This window comes from Cibotium barometz, chromosome 55 (assembly GCF_041138505.1).
Source record: "Cibotium barometz isolate CiBa-2024 chromosome 55, ASM4113850v1, whole genome shotgun sequence".
Classification (NCBI taxonomy): domain Eukaryota; kingdom Viridiplantae; phylum Streptophyta; class Polypodiopsida; order Cyatheales; family Cibotiaceae; genus Cibotium; species Cibotium barometz.
In genome coordinates this window covers 13,293,958-13,312,514 of record NC_141100.1, presented here as the reverse complement: position 1 = coordinate 13,312,514, position 18,557 = coordinate 13,293,958, and the positions used below count along the sequence as shown (strand labels likewise).

Here is an 18,557-nt window from a genome sequence, read left to right as displayed (position 1 = left end):
TCATTAGAGACAGTGGCATGTAGACCCCTCACCGGCCTCGATAGGGGAGGACTTTTCTTGGAGATTATGGGCTTGGGACAGCAGGCCTCTTATTCGCCTTCAGTGGGATCCGGGTGAGTGGCTTTGGCGAGATCCCTACTCGGCCTCTACCAGCCCAGGGACCCCCTTTTTTCAGTACACAGCAAGGCTGGGGCGGCGGATCCAGAGGCACAGGATAGCGGGCACCCCGGCGGCGGCCGAGCATTGGCGGCGACAGGGGCTCTCCCCTGCCTTCCTTAGGGACTTCTGGCAGCGCCTTTGGGCCAGCTTCCGGCCCCGGAAGGTGACGCTTTTTCTCTGGCTTACAGCGCATAGAGGACTGGCTGTGGGGGCTCGGCTAGCTTTTGGCAGACACCCAGCATCCTGCCCTCGGTGCGGCCATGCACAGGAGTCGCAGCGGCACTGCTTATGGGATTGCCCACAGGCACAGCAGGTCTGGCAGCGCGCTCTCAGGATGGTTTTTGCAGGCTCGCCAGGTGAGATGATGGTGACGTGGGGTGCAGTGGCTTGGGCCATGGACAGCGGCCCGGCCCTTGGATACGAGGACGTCCCTGGCAGTGTGACCATCCAGGTCTCTGACAGGGCGATGGCGGTGGTTCCGACGCCAGACTTCTCTTCGGCAGTCTCCCAGGAGGGGGACGGGCACAGATGGGAGATGATCAGCAGCGTGACGGCTTGGCAAATATGGAGAGCCCGATGCAGGGAGGCCATAGACCGCCAGGTGACTCCACCGGCGGAGGTCATACAGGCCCTCTGGGTGGACATCATTCACACCTTGAGAGGACACTGGGGGAAACTTCAGGGCGACTCGGATCGCATGAGAGGTCGCCGCAAGGCGTTCCTCCGCACTTGGCAGCCTGGCCCTTTCCTCATCGCGAGGGGCGAGGATGTCACTTGGCACTACAGGCCTCCAGTTTGGCTCTTCTCACCTCCCGCATGTACTACTAGGTAGCCCCCCCCAGAGAGCGGCCAGCCATGGGGGTGGAGCTCAGGTGTTCACTGTGTTTATTATCCCTTCTTGTGAGGTGAGCTTTGTAGCCTTATGGCGTTTTCTCATTAACTAATAGAAGGATCGCTTTTCCAAAAAAAAAAAAAGGACTCCGGCATTTGTGCACTTAGAGATGGTGGACTCCGATGCTTCATCATCTTCGAACGAGGAGGCAGTTGGCTTCACCGCGAAGGATACCCGGGAATGGATTCTCGACAGTGGTGCTTCCAGGCACATGACTCCATCCCGTGACTTCTTTCTGGATCTGAAACGGCAGTCAGGTCGTATCTTTATTGGCGATAACTCCACTATTCCGATACATAGTGAGGGCCGGATGGAGATTATTCCCGACGGAAAGGGGGGCAAGCATGCTTCCCGTGTTCTTTATGTCCCTGCTCTGGGTTTTCATCTTCTGTCAGTGCATGAGGTATGCAAGACTGGCTTTCGGGTGGAATTTGAGGAGCATTCAGTTGCTCTAAGGGACCGTGAGACAGGCAAAGTTGTTTGGGAAGGCGGTGTGGAGAATGGCATCTACAAGCTCTCTGCACTCTCCTCATTGACAGGCTCTCAGGTCGGAGATTTGTGGCACTTTCGTTTTGGCCACTTAAATGTGGATGCTTTGCGGCGCGCCTTCCGGGACCAGATGGTGGTTGGCTTGCCAGATGTTGGTAGTAGGCAAGGACGCTGCAGTTCTTGCATACGTGGTAAGCAGCACAGGGAATCCTTTCCGAAGCAGGCTTCCAGGCGGGCTTCGAAACCATTGGAGTTGATTCACACTGACTTGTGTGGACCACAGCAGATACCATCCTTGGGAGGATCTCTCTACTTCATGCTGCTTGTTGATGATTGTACCAGATTCACGTGGGTCTACTTTCTTTCCCAGAAGGACCAGGCTTTTGCTCGGTTCAAGGATTGGCACGTGATGGTGGAGAAAGAGTCTGGATATCAGGTTAAGACTCTCAGGGCTGATAAAGGAGGTGAATTCTCCTCGATTGTATTTTTCAGGTTTTGTGCAGATCATGGCATCAAAAGGGAATTGGCCAATACCGGATCGCCTTCGGAGAATGGAGTTGTTGAACGTAAGAACAGGACTGTGGTGGAGATGGCGAGGACCATGCTGGAGCATCGTGATCTTCCTCGTCCACTTTGGGGTGAGGCTGTGGCAACAGCTGTCCATACCATTAACCGCTCTCCGACGACTTCTGTACCCCATATGACTCCATTTGAGGCATATTTTGGCAGGAAACCCGATGTCTCGCACTTTCGTGTCTTTGGGAGTGACGCGTATGTACAGATTCCGAAGAAGCAGAGGGGGAAGCTTGACTCCAAGTCCCGCAAGTTGGTATTTGTGGGGTATAACTCTCTTTCCAAGGGATACAGGTTGTATGATCCAGAGAGGAACGAGATTGTTGTCAGCCGGGATGTGGTCTTTGACGAGCATGTTCCAGCATCCACTGTCGAGGAGCCGCCACTTCTTGGAGATCCAGAGGAGTCTGATGATGATTCCCATTCTTTCATTCCAATTGATCCACCTCAGTCATCACAAGAGGTTGAGCCCGCAGCTGGAGTTGAGCCCCCGCGACCACAGGAGGCTCCACGATCTGTTCGAGTACCTAGGTGGTTGTTAGACACCCTTCGGGAGTCAGGTGTCACGGAGCTACCCTCCGAGTGGACCACAGAGGACGGCCCTCGAAGATCACATCGAGTCCGAGATAAAAGCAACGCGGCGGAGCTTCTTCAGGTGAACTCTTTTACACAGGAGGGAATGGAGTCAAGCCCCAAGGTTGGAGTGACTCAGATTGGGGAGGAGATCCAGACACGAGGAGATCTACTTCAGGATACAGTTTTACCCTCGGCTCAGGAGCAGTTTCTTGGAGCAGCAAGAGGCAGCCAACTATTGCCCTTTCTTCGACAGAGGCAGAGTATCGGGCTGCTTGTGGTGCTGCTTGTGAGGTTGTATGGCTGCGGAAGCTGCTAGGCGAGATTGGGTTTCCACAGAGGGAGCCCACAGTCATCCAGTGCGATAACCAGAGTTGTATAGCTATTGCTCGGAACCCGGTTTTCCATGCCCGGACCAAGCATATAGAGATACAGTATCACTTTGTACGTGAGAAGATCTTGGCTGGTGACATCTTGCTACTTTATTGGTTGACGAAGGACAATGCGGCGGACCTCTTCACGAAGTCTCTACCTCAGGCTACGCTCAGGCGGCACTCCAGCTCCCTTGGGTTGGTTTCACAGCCAGGAGCTGAGAGGGGGTGTTAGAAGTCATCTCCTGTCTATATTCATACACCTGGGCCTCTGTTGTGCCCTGTATAAGGTGTTTTATCATTTTTCCACACTCCCCGTATTTTTCCCTATTTTTTCCCATTTTTCCTAGTGGTGGGAGGGTTGCCAGAGGGTGCCAGGAGCACTCCAGTGCTGGCCGACTGCACACAGGTCAGTCGTGGGCTACTGGACAGCTGGCCGACTGTACTTCTTCAGTCGTGGGCATTCATCTGCTGGCCGACTGCATTTATGCAATCGTGGGACCTTTTTCATCAGTCGTGGGCACTTCATCTGCTGGCCGACTGCCCTCCTAGGGATGTATATAAAGGCCCCTTGCCCCCACCACTTTCTCATTCAGTTTTTCCGGGATCTTGTGTATAGAGAAGAGTTTACACACCTATCTCTCTGTGTTTCTTGTGCTGTTTATTTTCTGCAGTCTACTTGCTCGTCTACCCAAGTTTGGATACCATTTCCGCTGCATATTCTGACAGTGGCGTGGTGCAAAATAACACAGCAATGTGGATGACTATATCACTGCTAAGTTGTAGCCGCACCCAAAGATACCATTCATCCTTCTCCTTCCGGACAATGCTGAGAATCTGTCGAAGATGGGATCTAAAAAGGACAGCTACCCCTCGAGAGCCACGTACTCCTCTTGATTTGCGGGTCTCGCCTCAGAAAGCTGACTCCCACTCACACCCGACTATGTATGGCAAGCCCCTCTCAAGGCTCTGATGAGTCTCTTTATTAAAAATGACATCCTTGCTTGTGAGAATCTCGCTCATTTTCCCCTAGTTGCTGCCTTGGGTGGGAAAAGAGTGTCGGAGAGAGAGAGAGAGAGAGAGAGAAATGAAATGAAATGAAATGATATATTAACGTCTTCAAAAGGCCAAAATGACCTATGAGACCAAAAAGGTTACAACAATTGGTGGATCTGATACAATGTCTGTGTAAGAAAAGCTAAAAACAACTAACTGAAACTGAAATAACTGTGAGGAAAAGTACGGTACTAGGAGCTCCTAATGGATAACATCTGGGAGGAAAACTCCAGCAACAAAGGTAAGCATCATACACATCACTGTCCAAAGATGTTTCTCATCGGTCGATGGCAGATATCCTCAATGTCCTCCATGGTGAGTACTCTAACTGGACGTCTCCCATGCCGTGCTAGTATGGTCCTGATCCTCTGATGTAGTCTCCGCCGGTGTCGAGATGGGCCTCTCATCTTGGGGCGCCTGGACCGCCCCAGCTCTAAAGCCCGATCAATCAGTGTACCTCTAGTGCGGCTATACTCTGGGGCTAGCTGCAATGCCTGCTGGCCTGACTGCTCAATCTCTGGTCGAAAGAAGTCTGTAATCTGCCTCTGTAGGTGTCTCTCCCTCTCTGATCCCGTCCCTCTCAAGAGACCCTCTCTATGTCTACGAAGCTCCAGCAAGTATAATCGGAGGCATCTCTGATCCTGGTATCTCATGACTCTAGAAAGTGGTCCGAAACCCTCTCTAAACAGGCAGTGAAAACGGCCTCATATCTCATAATATATTGGACAGAGAGATGGCTGTGTATTTAATATATTCATATAGTACAAAAATGGTACATTTTCTGTGGCCTTTGGCCTTCCCAAAAAGGATAACAATAGCCTAGCTATGACCCTACTCCATAAGGAAGTGAGATGCCTAACAGTGAGCAACAAGTTGCCTTTTATACGCCCTTGGAAGAATAATCAACTAGCCGACCTACTGTCGCCAGTTCCATGGACCCTAATAAATCTTCATGCTGCCGACTGGAAGTAGACATGCCCTCCTAAGCCTGGCCGACAGGGTTCTAGTGTTAGAAGTCATCTCTTGTCTATACCTATTTACTAGGGCCTTTGTTGTGGGTGTGTCCGCCCTTTCAGGTGTTTTCTCATTTTTCCTCACTCGTATTTTTCCCCCATTTTTCTTATTTTTCTGTGGCTTGGGTGGTAGTCCTGTGGTGGCAGGAGGTCTTAGTTGTTGGTCGACTGCAGTAGTGTTCCTACTGGAGGTAGCCGATTGCCTTGCATAGGTCGTGGACTTGTTTCCATGCTGGCCGACAGTTCACACCTAGCCGACTGGGTGTAGGTGCTGGTTGTGAAGTTCATGCGCCTGTCGGCTGTCCTAGAGCAGGTCGACTGCAGTGTTGGGGCCATATATAATGGCCCCACAGTCCCTTGCCACATTTGTCTTGTATTTCCGGGATCTTGTGTATATAGAGCAGAGTTACATGCCTATTTTCTGCATTGTGCTTGCTCGTGTGTTTCCAGATTTTGTCATCATCTCCGTTGCATATTCTGACATGGTATCAGAGCCCTAGGCTCTTGATAGATCTTGGGAGTTGTGTGAGCAAGAGGGGGACTGTTGTGTTGCTAATTGGTGGACTGTTCGGGAAGAGAAGGAAGAGGACGGCGGGCTGATTTGCTGGACAGCCACTTGCAGGGGTAAGTTCTTCTTTGTTCCCACCCACCCACCCTTTTTCAGTTACATCCCCGCAATGGCAGGTTTATTAGAGATGGCTGAGAAGCATGTGAAGATCCCAACACTCCCCACGTTCCCTATGGACCGTTAGTTGGACGGGAACAACTACAGCATATGGAAGGTTATGATGGAATCTGTTTTTGGAGTCATACGACCTTGCTGATTTCACTGTTGTTGGGGTTCCACGGCCGGAGGTAGAGGAAGGGGAGTTATCGTCGATTCGTAAGGACTAGGAGGCACAGGCACAGTTGTGGGATCATGACAATGCCAGGGTCCGTTCATTCATCTTCCTCAACTGCACACTGCAGGTAATCAATCATATAAAGCATATGACGCTGATCAGAGGTATATGGTAGCATTTGGCTTCTTTTTATAACAGGGTATCGCCCATGAAGAGGATTTCCTTGGAAGTATAGATGCGGGTTATGAACCCTGCAAAGTCATCGACGATGCGGGAGCACATTAACAAGCTGCAGGCTCTTCAGCAGGAAGTCCTTCAGGCTGGGAAGGAGATATGATCGGAGGACATGGCCATAACGCTGCTGTTGCATTTGCCCTCTCAGTACTCAGCATTCTACTTGTCTTTGATTACCAGTGGCAGGCTCAACACCATCACGTGGGAGGAGCTTGTGCCCATGGTCTTGGACCAGGAGGAAAGATTCTCGAACCCTCCACAAGGCTGAGGTTCGGAGGCCTTAACTGGGCAATGGTCAAATGGCCATAACAAGGGCAAAGGGAAGGCTTCACCGGAGAAGTCTTATGAGAAGAAGTCCGACGCTGACCGTGAGAAACTAAAGGCAGAGAGGACCTGTAATGATTGTGACGAGAAAGGCCACTATTGGAGGCAGTGTCCCAAGTGGAACACCGAGAAGGATGAAGACTCCTTAGCAGCAATTATGAAGACTCCAGCTTTTGTGCACCTGGAGGTGATGGACACCGATGTTTCATTTTCTTCAGGCAAGGAGGAGGTTGGAGGACTCGCCACTACGGATACTCGGGAGTGGATTCTAGACAGTGGTGCTTCCAGGCACATGACTCCTTCCCGTTCAGATTTATCGGATCTCTGCAGGTATTCTGGTCACATTCTGACTGGGGATACATCCACTATCCCAGTTCACAGTGAGGGCAGGTTGGAGATAGTTTCCGATGGCAGAGGGGGGAAGCATTCCTCCCAGGTGTTGTATGTGGGAACTTGGTTTTCATCTATTGTCAGTGCATCAGGTTTGCAAGACTGGCGTACGGGTGGAGTTTGATGAGCATTTTGTTGCTCTCCGAGACAAGGCAACAGGCCAGGTAGTTTGGGAAGGCGGAGTGGAGAATGGAGTTTACAAACTTTCAGCACTCTCTCCCAGGTCCTCAGTTTTGTGATGAGTGGTAGTCTAGTAATGGCCCTTAAGTGTGGATACGCTGCAGGTGTGCAGGCTTTCTGGGACCAGATGGAGGATAGCTTGCTAGTTGATGGCAGCAGTTGGTAGGAACTTTCCAGTACAGATGTTGGTAGTTCTTGTGTTCGTCAGTCAGAGGAAACTTTACAGGTAACTTATGCTCTGATGTCTCGTAGTATTTGGGACAAAGAAACTCCTGTAGATGAGGAAGTTCTTTCCACGGGGACCTCTTTGGAAAGCCAGGCAGGTGACAATTGATTACTTGCAAAAGGAGGTGGGTGTTGCACATTCTCCAGGCTTTGTGGTTCCGGATTCAGAGGGGGTTGGTTACAGGTTTTCGAAGGCCTTGAGTGGTCTTCAACAGGTTCCAGGACTTGACATCCCACCGTAACAGTTGTTGATCCTTGTGAGCAGTATGGTGCCTCTTTGACTCGGAAGCAGAATGGTTCATTGATTTGGTTGATGGATACTAGATTGGACGGGAGCTTCCTGATGAGGCTGTTGAGCTCATGTTTGCAGATGACTCTTTGGGAGGCAGGATTGCGTATCTTGTGGTATCTGCAGCATGCGAAGGATCTTGGATTCTTTTACAGAGGAGGGGGATTGATGGATGGAGTCTGACTCCAAGGTTGGAGTGGCTCAGATTGGGGAGGAGATCCAGACACGAGGAGATCTACTTCAGGTGACAGTTTTTCCCTCGGCTCAAGAGCAGTTTTATGGAGCAGTAAGAGGCAGCTATCTTTTGCCTTGTCGTCGGCAGAGGAAGAGTACCGGGCTGCTTGTGGTGCTGCTTGTGAGGTGGTGAGGTTGCAGAGGTTGCATGGCAGGATTGGGTTTCCATTGGAGGAATCCACGGTCATCCAGAGGCACTGTGTTCGTGCAAAGATCGTTGCTGATGACATCTTGCTAGAGTTCTGTTCGACGGAGGATAGTGCGGTGGACCTCTTCACGAAGTCGCTATCTCAGGCGTTGCTCCGGCAGCACTCAAGCTCCGTGGGGATGGTTTCACAGCCAGGAGCTGAGAGGGGGTGTTAGAAGTCATCTCCTGTCTATACCTATTTACCAGGGCCTCTGTTGTGGGTGTGCCCGCCCTTTTAGGTGTTTTCTCATTTTTCCTCACTCCCCGTATTTTCCCCCCATTTTTCCTATTTTTCTATGGCTTGGGATGTGGCAGTCCTATGGTGGCAGGAGGTCTTAGTTGTTGGCCAACTGCAGCAGTGTTTCTACTGGAGGTAGCCGACTACCTTGCACAGGTTGTGGACTTGTTTCCATGCTGGCCGACGGTTCACATCTGGCCGACTGGGTGTAGGTGCTGGTCGTGGAGTTCATGTGCCTGTCGGCTGTCCTAGAGCAGGCCGACTGCAGTGTTGGGGCCATATATAATGGCCCCACAGCCCCTTGCCACATTTGTCTTGTATTTCCGGGATCTTGTGTATATAGAGCAGAGTTACACGCCTCTCTCTCTCCTTCTCTTGTGCTGTCTATTTTCTGCACTGTGCTTGCTCTTGTGTTTTCAGATTTTGTCATCATCTCCGCTGCATATTCTGACATCTAGTCCACCTTTAGCCCTCCTCAAGCCTGTGACATTCAAATCCTGGTGTTTATCTGCTGCCCAATCAGGAATTAGCTTGGGATTAAGCATGTCCATGTGCATGCACATGATATCATGTAACATGCGGAAGCTGTGGGAGTCTTCTCTCAGCTTTAAGCACCGCATAGGAACTCTAATTGGAGGGAACTTCCAAGGACAAGCAAAGAGCTATGTAATGAGATATATGCACTCTTCCACAAGAAAGATAAGGAGATTGAATTGGTTTAAGCATGTAATAATATGCAGATCCAGACTATCAACAAGAGAAAATCAACATATGACTAGATGCAAGCCCAGCTAGAAGAGCTCAATGCAGTGAATGACAACCTGGATGAATAGGTAGATAGGTTAACTAAGCTAAACAAGCTGTTAGAGCACAGATCTGAGAAATAGAATAAACTGCTGAAAAAAGAAAAAAAGGATAAACTTGAGATGATTGCAAAGCATGCCAGCGTAGGAGGTGGTGAACTATTGCCTATCACAATAAATAGCATCTTAGAGACAGTACTCCCTTCATCATTGCCTCTTGTGTAGGCAGAGATTTTGGGAGCAGCATGGTCTTCTCAAAAATATGCAAGGCATTTGAATGCATGTCTGTAGTATCCTTCCTTAGTAACTTTGATATTTTGTCTCTGTTTTCTGCGATATTTGGAATGGCTGTAACTCAACTGAAGGTTTATAATGTGTCTTAGAAGTCACGAGTATGGGAAAGCATGCACAATGCTCTTTATGATCATTTAAGGACAACATGGGCTCTACATTCAGAATGGTTTTTTTCTTGAATTCCACAGAAATCCTGTGGTATCATTTGTCTATGAAAGAGGTTATCGCCAAGCATTTCAAATTTTTGGCTATCCTGGGCCTGATGAAGAGGTAAGCAATTGTATTCATCAAAAGTTGAATCTATATCCAATGGTAAAATCAACGAGAAAAAGAAGAAATCAAAACATAGTTCTTTTCGAGCGCATTTTTCACCCTTGCATTGTCTAAATTGTTTGATTCTTTTTATGCACACCAGAGTTTCGAATGTGTTCCGGTTTATGTGTGATATGCTGCCCTTTGAAGTTTTTAAGCTCTAAAATGATACATTCAGTTAACAAAATAGACAACAAAAATGATGCATCATGCCAAGTTTTACAACTTATTTCTTACATATTAGCAAGGCTCTTAAGAAACCACCACCGTATTATATTTGTAGCTCCCTTAAATATATCTAACACACCTATACAAGAACATGGTACCTCCATTTGGGTTACGAAAATGTTCACGACTTTTCCTTGCCTGCAATTGGTATTGTTCACATGTTTCAAAATCTTTATACTATCCTAATGGATCATGATTCATTGATTTGTGTAAAATGGTGTTGATATCCTTCTGCTGTGGCAAGGCAAAATAGAATCAAAATGGTAGACTGCTTTGGTAGTTCAGATCAAATAGATGTGAAATAAAAGAACAAGGGGAAGGCTCTCTTAGCATGAAAGCACTTTTGTTTTTCATTATGGTTTAATTTGAAGATATCCACAATGGCATATCTTTGATCTTTTTGTCCATAGCTTTGACACTAATCTAATTTCAAAGAATGAAAAGATGGTATTCAATAAATTTTGTGAACCAAAATCTCTTGTCTAAACCTTAACACTAGTCTTGTAAAGAAAAGGCCACACTTGTGGATTTTAGAGAAAACAAATCATTTTTCTTTGAGTATATTATTGCATAGAAATTCCTACTAGGAAAAGTCTCAACGCAAAATATTAGCTTTAAAAAAATATGTTGGAGAAAAATGACCGGTAAATAAATCACAAAATACTAATTAATATGACATAGAGTAAAATTTTTACGTAACACAAGATTGGGTCCAATTTGCTCTCACACAAGGGTGAGTCTATGTTTCCTCTTGGTGTATTTTAATCATATTGCTTGAAATAACTTTTGGGACTCAAAATAGTTTTACTTTTACAAAGATATCGACTTCAACAAAAATAGCTTGCTTTATCGAACGTACAAGAGAACCTACTTAAAATAGGTATAAATCTCAAACCATATAAATGTGTATATCTTTTATAAAATTAAATATAGATAAGGGAGCTTTTACATGTCCCAATAAATATATCCGTTGCTAATAAATAGATGTGGTCCAAAATGGAATAAATGGTACGCGTTGTCACAAAATCAAATAATATTCCGCCGATCCCCAAAGTCGAGTATCTCAAACTCTTCTTTACCACCATTAGCTTGCCTTTATTATCCAACCCAAGGATCATCACTTAGATCAGCTATGTCAATTATTTATTAAATTAATTGATTAAAAATACAAATAACCATGCGAAAGCCAATAAATCAAGATGATGCAATCCATACTTTCACGCATCTATAGAATCACCCACGTACGCGTAAAGTAAACTAAAATCGCCAAAATTTAGAAAGCGTCTTAATCTAAACTTGTCTAGGAGAATTCATAAGTAATGAGAAACGTGAGAATATTGAATTCCATGAATTTACTCCTCTTAATATGCCCCGCGGTAAGAAGCGAGTGTCCTCAGTTGTTACAAAATCACAAAATAATCATGGGCGAGTATGAAGATAAGATGCAATCAAGGATGGATAGGGAGTGAAGGCATGATCAGGGAGGCATCGAGCCACTTCTATGCAGTGGTCTTTATACTTCACTAAATATTTGTGATACTCATGGTTGGTTATAGAAGTCCTGTAGTCTTGACAAAAAGGGTTAATACTACAAGAGTATATTTAATAAACAAAAAGCTATTTAATATGCATAAAAATGGTAGAGAAGGTTTATGTTTGAATGAAATGTTTGTGAAGAAGAAAAATAACATATAATTGAAAATCATTTTAAGAATTGTGATTTTTTAAATAAACCTATGAAGCAGAAGGTAGAGTTAAAAGTAACTATTGAGATTGAAGTAAGAGAACATTACCTTTAATGGAGAATTTATGTACTACAAAATGAAATGTGAAAATTGTTATAATATGAAGTGTAAGATATTTTATAGTCCTCTAAGAACAAACATGTGGATAATCTGAGACAAGTATTTTTCATGTGGTAAGTGAGATTTAAGATAATTTAAATGAGTAAGAAAGTCTTCATCGATCACGATGTCAGGCAAAAATCTGAAAGGTGTTTTGGGTCTGTGTACATATGGGATGCATGGTGTGTGAATAAACTTTGCCCTGAATGCCCTGGCAAATGTATAGAGCGGGTGGTTTTGCAGTGAGCTGGTATGCGTGTCGTTTTTTTTTTGGAGCAGATGCTGGAGATTGGAAGTTTTTTTATTGCAACAGTATGGTGTGCGGGTGGTTGCCAAATGCAGGGCACCGACCGATTCGAAAGAGAGGCCGCCTTTGGAGCATGGGCAATGGTCGTATTTTGGTAAGTCATGATGTAGCTGAAGACGTGTGAGCAGATATTGCATAGTTTTGGAAAGTTATGGCGCGGCATGTTCACCTGAAGCGCAAGGTAATGAAGAGAGTGTGGTGGCCATCATTGAGGCTTTGAAGGGAAATAAAATATTAAATATATAATATAGTGTGGCTAGCTTGAAAGACCACGTGGAAGTTTGTATTGTCGCCAACACGCTGCCAGCGTGACCTCTAGAAGCTGGCGAAGAAGCGAAAAGGTGGCCGCCTTGCTGGAGTCGGCCTGGAGATAAAAGATGCCGCCTTGTATAAGGGGGCTCTCTAGTGGTTCTGCTGACAGGCGCGAAGGAGAGGTGAGAAGAAGGTGTTGCCGCCTTGTATAAGGGGTCGCTCTGGTGATACTGCAGAGGCTGGCGGCTGCGGGCAACGAGTGAAGGCTGGCGAAGAGCTGCAGCTAGGGGAAAGTTGTTGTCTTGCAGGGGAGAGAAAGCTGGGCTGGTGATTCTGCGGAGACAGAGGCGAGGAAAGGTGGAGGTTGGCCGCCTTCTAGGTGAAGCAGGCGCAAGGAGAGAGCTACTGGGAAGCCGCCTTTGGGGTCGCCGGTGGTTAGCGATCAGTAGAGAGGCCGGGGTTTTTTTATGGTGTGGTTAGCACAGCCGGATGCGCAAGACACGAGAGAGCCTTGGTTTTCTGTGTGTGTTGGCTGCAGTAGAGGTGCTGATGTGTGGGCTGGAGACAGTGGGGCTCGCCTACGACACTTGACAGGTAGCAGCTGGACAGAGAGTAGCCGGGCTACAGAGGAAGTGAAGAAGGGTTGCTGGTGGGGCGCCCTCTGGAGAGAAGCAGAGACCGGGAGACAGAGGCTTGGTTGTCAGACGCAAGGGTGAATTCCCTTGGCAGTAAATCCTGGCTAGAGTCATGGTTTGGTGTAATTGCTGAGTTTGTACAGTGTGGTTGGTGCTGTGTATGTTTTTGCTGAATGATCATCTGTTTATCGTGGTTTTGAGCTATCTTTCTGGTGTGGTGGGTGGTGAACCGTGAGAAAGTGTTCCAACCGGTGGCTGGTGGTGCCCCCGTTCGTGGTGTTTTATCAAAGTTTGGGAGGTGAAGGGCTATAGAGGCAGTGGTCTTTTTTTTCTTTTTTTCACCTCACAACGGTATCTTCAATGTTGTATCCTCGAATGATTTCGTGTTGTTCCATGAGTCGACAAAAATAAGACACTGGAGTAGAAGTTCTAACGGTTGATGAGGATTATAAGGAGATCTCCGAGTCAATCGGATATGGAAAGATATTCTGACAAGGGAAACTCCCTAGTGTGTTTGGGTTAATCTAAATCCTCATTGATTTGAAATGAAGAGGTTTGATTTAGCTTGGTTAAGTGACTGAAAACTTATTAAATTGGTCACAAAAGCTCAAGAAAATTTTCATAAATTTTCAGATTTTTTTTTGGATTTTGGGGATAATTTTTAGAGTGCTTTTGGGCTTAAAAATTACAACTTGGGTTAATAAAAATGGATTTTGGAAACTGAAAAGAGCTTTGAAAATTTTTGAAATTTATTGGCAGAGAAAAATTAGCTGAGGTGTATTGTGGATAGGAGTTTAAAAAAATAATAGACTTGGTAGCTTATAAGGTAAGCTCATAAAGCTTATAAAGCTTTAAGTTAAGCTTTTAAAATCTTATAAGCTTTGAGCTTTGAAAGCTTAATAAATAAAAAGAAGAGCTGTCGATCGCTTGGGTAAAAAGGAAATAAAAAAGTAAGTTATTAGAAGTTTTGCGCCACATTGAATTCTATAAGATTCACATGCTAAGTGTGGTTTAAGAGCTTATGGGCTAAGAGATTTACATCCATGGTGTCTGATTTGAAAAAGGGAAAGAAATAGCGAAAACTTTTTTGGGTTTGGGTGATTTTGGAGAGTCTTTGCCTTGTGGGTAAAAGAAGTATTGGATTTTGTTGTCCAATGAGCATATTCCGTGCTTTATTGAACATGCAAGCCAAACTACTCAAAATAGGTATAAACCTGAAACCATATAAATGTATACATCCCTTCTAAAATGAAATATGCTAAGGGAGCTTTCACATGTCTTAAAAAACTATATCCGTTGTCAATAAATATCTAACCCAAGGATGCAAATCAATTAATAAATTAATTGATTAAAAATACAAATAACCATATTGAACTCAATAAATCAATTAATAAATTAATTGATTAAAAATACAAATAACCATATTAAACTCAATATTAACCATATTAATCGATACAATCCATACTCTCATGTATGTACGGAATGATCTGTATACGCATAAAGTAAGCTACTATTGCCCGGATTTAGAAAGGCGTCCCAATCGAGCTGCTAAGACCGGGGCTCTCTCAGCGACCTCCTCCTTGTGTTGAGGAGCGGGCCAGACAGCCGCTCATCTGGAGCCCAGCGGTTCGCACAGAGCAGGGTCATATGCTAGGTTCTTGGCCTCGTCTAGCCTGGGGACCTTTAGCGGCAGGCCCAGCACGCAGTTTTGGAGACTGGCAGGCCTTCTGCAGTCTCCCAGAGGAGATCCAGGTGGAGAGGCTGAGTCACTTTAGAGGGGGGTTGATTATGAGGGATGATATTCAGGAGGCACTCACAGAGGAGTGGTTCATGCCTTTCGAGCTAGTGGCCCCACGGTGGATGGGAGCCTTTACTCAGTTGGAGATCCTGATTGCTGTCAGAGCTTGCACTGAGGATGGCAGATGCCTCTACTATGAGATTCAGGATGAGGGCAGACTTCAGAGAGTGGAGGTGGAGTCGCCTTTGGTTGCAGAGTGTACCTTTCAGAGGATACGGGTAGTGGCCGCCGCTTCTCGGAAGTGGCATATTGACCCCGACCTTGCTGATGTGCTCCCGGATTGGCGCATATGGGCATATGCAGCGCGCCCCTTGGCCCGGTTACAGTGGGATCCTGGGGAGTACGAGTGGCATGATCCTTATGCATCCCTTAAGGCCACAGAGATCACCTTTTTTCAGTATACTGTTCGGCTGGGGAGGCATATTTTGACGGCGAGGAGGATGGTCTCTCCAGCTGCAGCAGGGCATTGGCGGCTACAGGGACTCTCACAGGAGTTCCTGGAGGATTTCTGGGCTCGGCTCTGGGCTAGTCGACAGGCCCGTAGGATCTCGACTTTCCAGTGGCTGGTCGCCCACAGGGGCTCAGCAGTTGGCACCTGGCTTGTTTACAGCGGTCTTCCGGCGGCCTGCGTCCGATGCGGCCACCCTATGGAGACACAGAGACATTGCCTTTGGGATTGCCCTCAGGCATAGCAGATTTGGCTGCGGATGCTGCGTATTCTGGCCGCCCTCTCTCCAGAGGGTATGTTTACGTGACATAGCTGAGGGAGACCTCTCGGCCATACTCATCAGCCCCATGCTTGATATTTTGGAGAGTGGTATACCATCTACTCGGAGCTGATGTCGCTCCCATGTTGTTATGTTCTTAGTATTCCATGATGAGTTTCCATGGACAGTTTTGTATCACCCCAGTGAGATAGCTATGTTTATGTTTTCTTTCTGTTTTATTTTCCATGAGATGTGCCACGGACATTATTGTATCACTTTGGTCTCATAGGCCCATTGGGTCTTTAGTAGACGCTTAATATATCTTTCTTTCTTTGGGTCCTTGGCCTTTGGGAAGACCTTCCTTCCGGCTGGTCCTTTGGATTGGACACGAAGACCGTTTGATCCTACTACTGAGGACCTTAGATCCCCCTTCAGTGGGTTCACATTATTGGCCTTCATGGCCACACCTCACAGATCCATCTTTCCCCCTAAAGGTAGCAGAGGACTCTTCTTGGTGCCTTTGGATTTGGGAGAACAGGATCATGGCTTGTTTTTAATAGGACCTAGGGCAATGGTGCTTGCAAGACCCCATAGCTTGCCAAACCCACCCAGTTTCTCCTCTCCATACTCGGACTGCCTCAGATGCACAATCCAGATCCACCAAGCAGGCATCATCCTTTAGATCAGCTTCCACCATTGCAAGGTATCCTTGCTCATTGCAAGGTCTTGCATTAGGGGCATGGCTGGCCACTATGGGTCAACCGGCAGGTCGTTGTCAATGTGGTGGAGTCCCAGCGCAATGTCTGTTCTAAATGGGACTGCCCTTTTGCGCAGCAGGTTCAGAGGAGGATCCTGTACCTCTTCATCAAGAGAAATCAGTTTATCACCTTGGATTTTACTGCCAAGGTAATGAAGATTAGCCGTGCCTCCACTATGTGAAGTCTGCACAACATTGGCTCTTCACTTGCCCTGCCAGGCGACAACAGTCACAGTGGCCAACTCAGTGGACTACTGCTTTACCACATGGATCCCCTTGGGAAATGATCAGTGGCATAGCAGCGTTTAGAGGGACTGTTGTCAGGAGACCATTGAGGAGTCCACAGCTCTACCTGCTGAGTTTGTGCAGTCCATGTGGAGATAGGAAAAGAGGGCATCTCTTTAATGCATTTCAAGCCCCGGCCTTTCCTGTCTAGAGTTGAGTGTCTCATCACTCGGCAATAGGGGACCCAGTGTGTCTTTTTCCCCACTCCTATATTATGGAGGCGTACAGGTTACCACACCCATGCCGGCACAACTCGTCTGTAGTCCATACGTTTAGGTCGACACTAACTTGAAATCATAATGCTCATGAGCTTGATCATCTAATGGTCAATATACTTGCATTTTCACAGTTGAAGTTGGCGAACAAATACTTAGATCCAGCAGCCGGTGGTGTGCTAGTTGATGTAAGCTGTGGTAGTGGAGTGTCCACGAGGGGATTTATAAAAAGTGGTCTTTATTCATCGGTGATCGGTGTGGACTTTTCAGAGAGTATGCTAGAACAGTTTCAGGTTTTCATACGACAAGATCCATTCTTGAAGAAATTGTAAGTCTTTTGCTCTCCTTTAATTTTCATTTTTTCCGATATTGAAGAAAGGCATCTAACCCTTGTAGCAGGAAATTGTAAGTCTTTTGCTCTCCTTTAATTTTCATTTTTTCCGATATTGAAGAATGACATCTAACCCTTGTAGCAGGAAATGATATAAAAGGGTTATTATTCTAAATGCTTTTAAAATCACTCTGTCTAGCCTCTAGTGACTTGGAGGGACCCTGAGTCATACTCTAGATAGCAGAAAGAGTATTGTGGTGGAATCAGACCAATGATGGATATTAACTACATATAAAATATGTGAGTACCTGCCATGGCCTCACTGCAACTTGCTTTTAAAATCCAAGATTTCAATAATCTTGAGTATTAAGTCAACCATTACATGATGTGTAAAAGGAAATTGGGAAACATGCACCAAAGGCGTTTATGGCATCCCATGGGTAGCGAAGAGAGCACCATTTGCTAAGGCAACCTCATAAACTATCTCAGATTGTGAATCATAGCTGATATAGTAAGGCCTTCCCTAATGCATTCCAATGGTATAAACCCTCAAATGTGAAGCTCAGTGATTTCCAATGGTGTAGTGCATGTGAGACAGTTGGAGGATGCACTTGTGCTTGTTCTCCACTAATTGGCATACATTCCACCATGTGATATTAGCTAAAAGAGAATGGCTTCTACCTGAGCTCCACCTTCTCTAGAAAAACACTATATGGCTCGAGTAAATGGCTTAGGTAGCTTTGGCACATTGCCAAATAAGCTACATGCAACTGTAGACCGTTATTCCTATATCGGGCCACATTGAGGGTTACATTGAGGGTTGAAGGAGATATTCAAGAGACATCTTGTCCTCGCGTGGAAACCGCAAGGTCTTTATCTAGCCTAATCTTACCCCCTGTTGGTGGTATGGATCTAAGGGCCTTTGTCTTAGCATGTAACCTAACAAGACTCCATGCTACAACACCTCAGGTGTGTGTTCTAATGGTATTACTGCACGTGTGAGCCATATCTCTAGACAATTGTAGATCTTCAGCTGAGGAGTGGTAATCAGGAGCTCTACGGTTGGGCGATCAGCTAGATTCTCATGTTCCTTAGTTAAAAAGCTAACCACACATGATCTTGTAGATTAGGGACTTCACACTGGTATCAGATTTCAAGGAACAATAGGTGCCATGGGAATTTCTTTTGTTGTTGTGTGCTTTTCTACTAACATTGCAAAATCCCCATCTTGGACTTGTAGCCTAGCAATGAAATACTATTGCTACACTAGCTCAACTACAGCGGATATAGATGGTACGCCAGGATGACACCTCTGCGCTTATGCCAATGGCATGGTTGGTGAGATTATGGTTGATATGCCACCAGTGGTTTACAAGCTGTATGATAGCCACTAGAGTTATGATATAGTTATAGCGCTAGCTCATATACTCGGGTTCACACTATGGTTCACCAGCTATAGCTAGGTATACATTCTAGCATGGGTAAAACAAGAGCCACAATAGCTATGCAACACAATAGTG

At 46.2% G+C, this 18,557-nt stretch overlaps 1 protein-coding gene across 1 annotated transcript in view; it reads left to right on the top strand.

Annotated features, from left to right (window-relative positions):
* LOC147607390 (putative methyltransferase At2g41040, chloroplastic) overlaps positions 1-18,557 on the top strand; it is a 111,275-nt gene that overhangs the window by 72,166 nt on the left and 20,552 nt on the right. The window contains exons 4-5 of the mRNA XM_086790386.1: positions 9,555-9,636; positions 16,841-17,034. Coding sequence (XP_086646512.1) covers positions 9,555-9,636; positions 16,841-17,034 — 276 coding nt within the window. The remainder of the gene's footprint in view (positions 1-9,554; positions 9,637-16,840; positions 17,035-18,557) is intronic.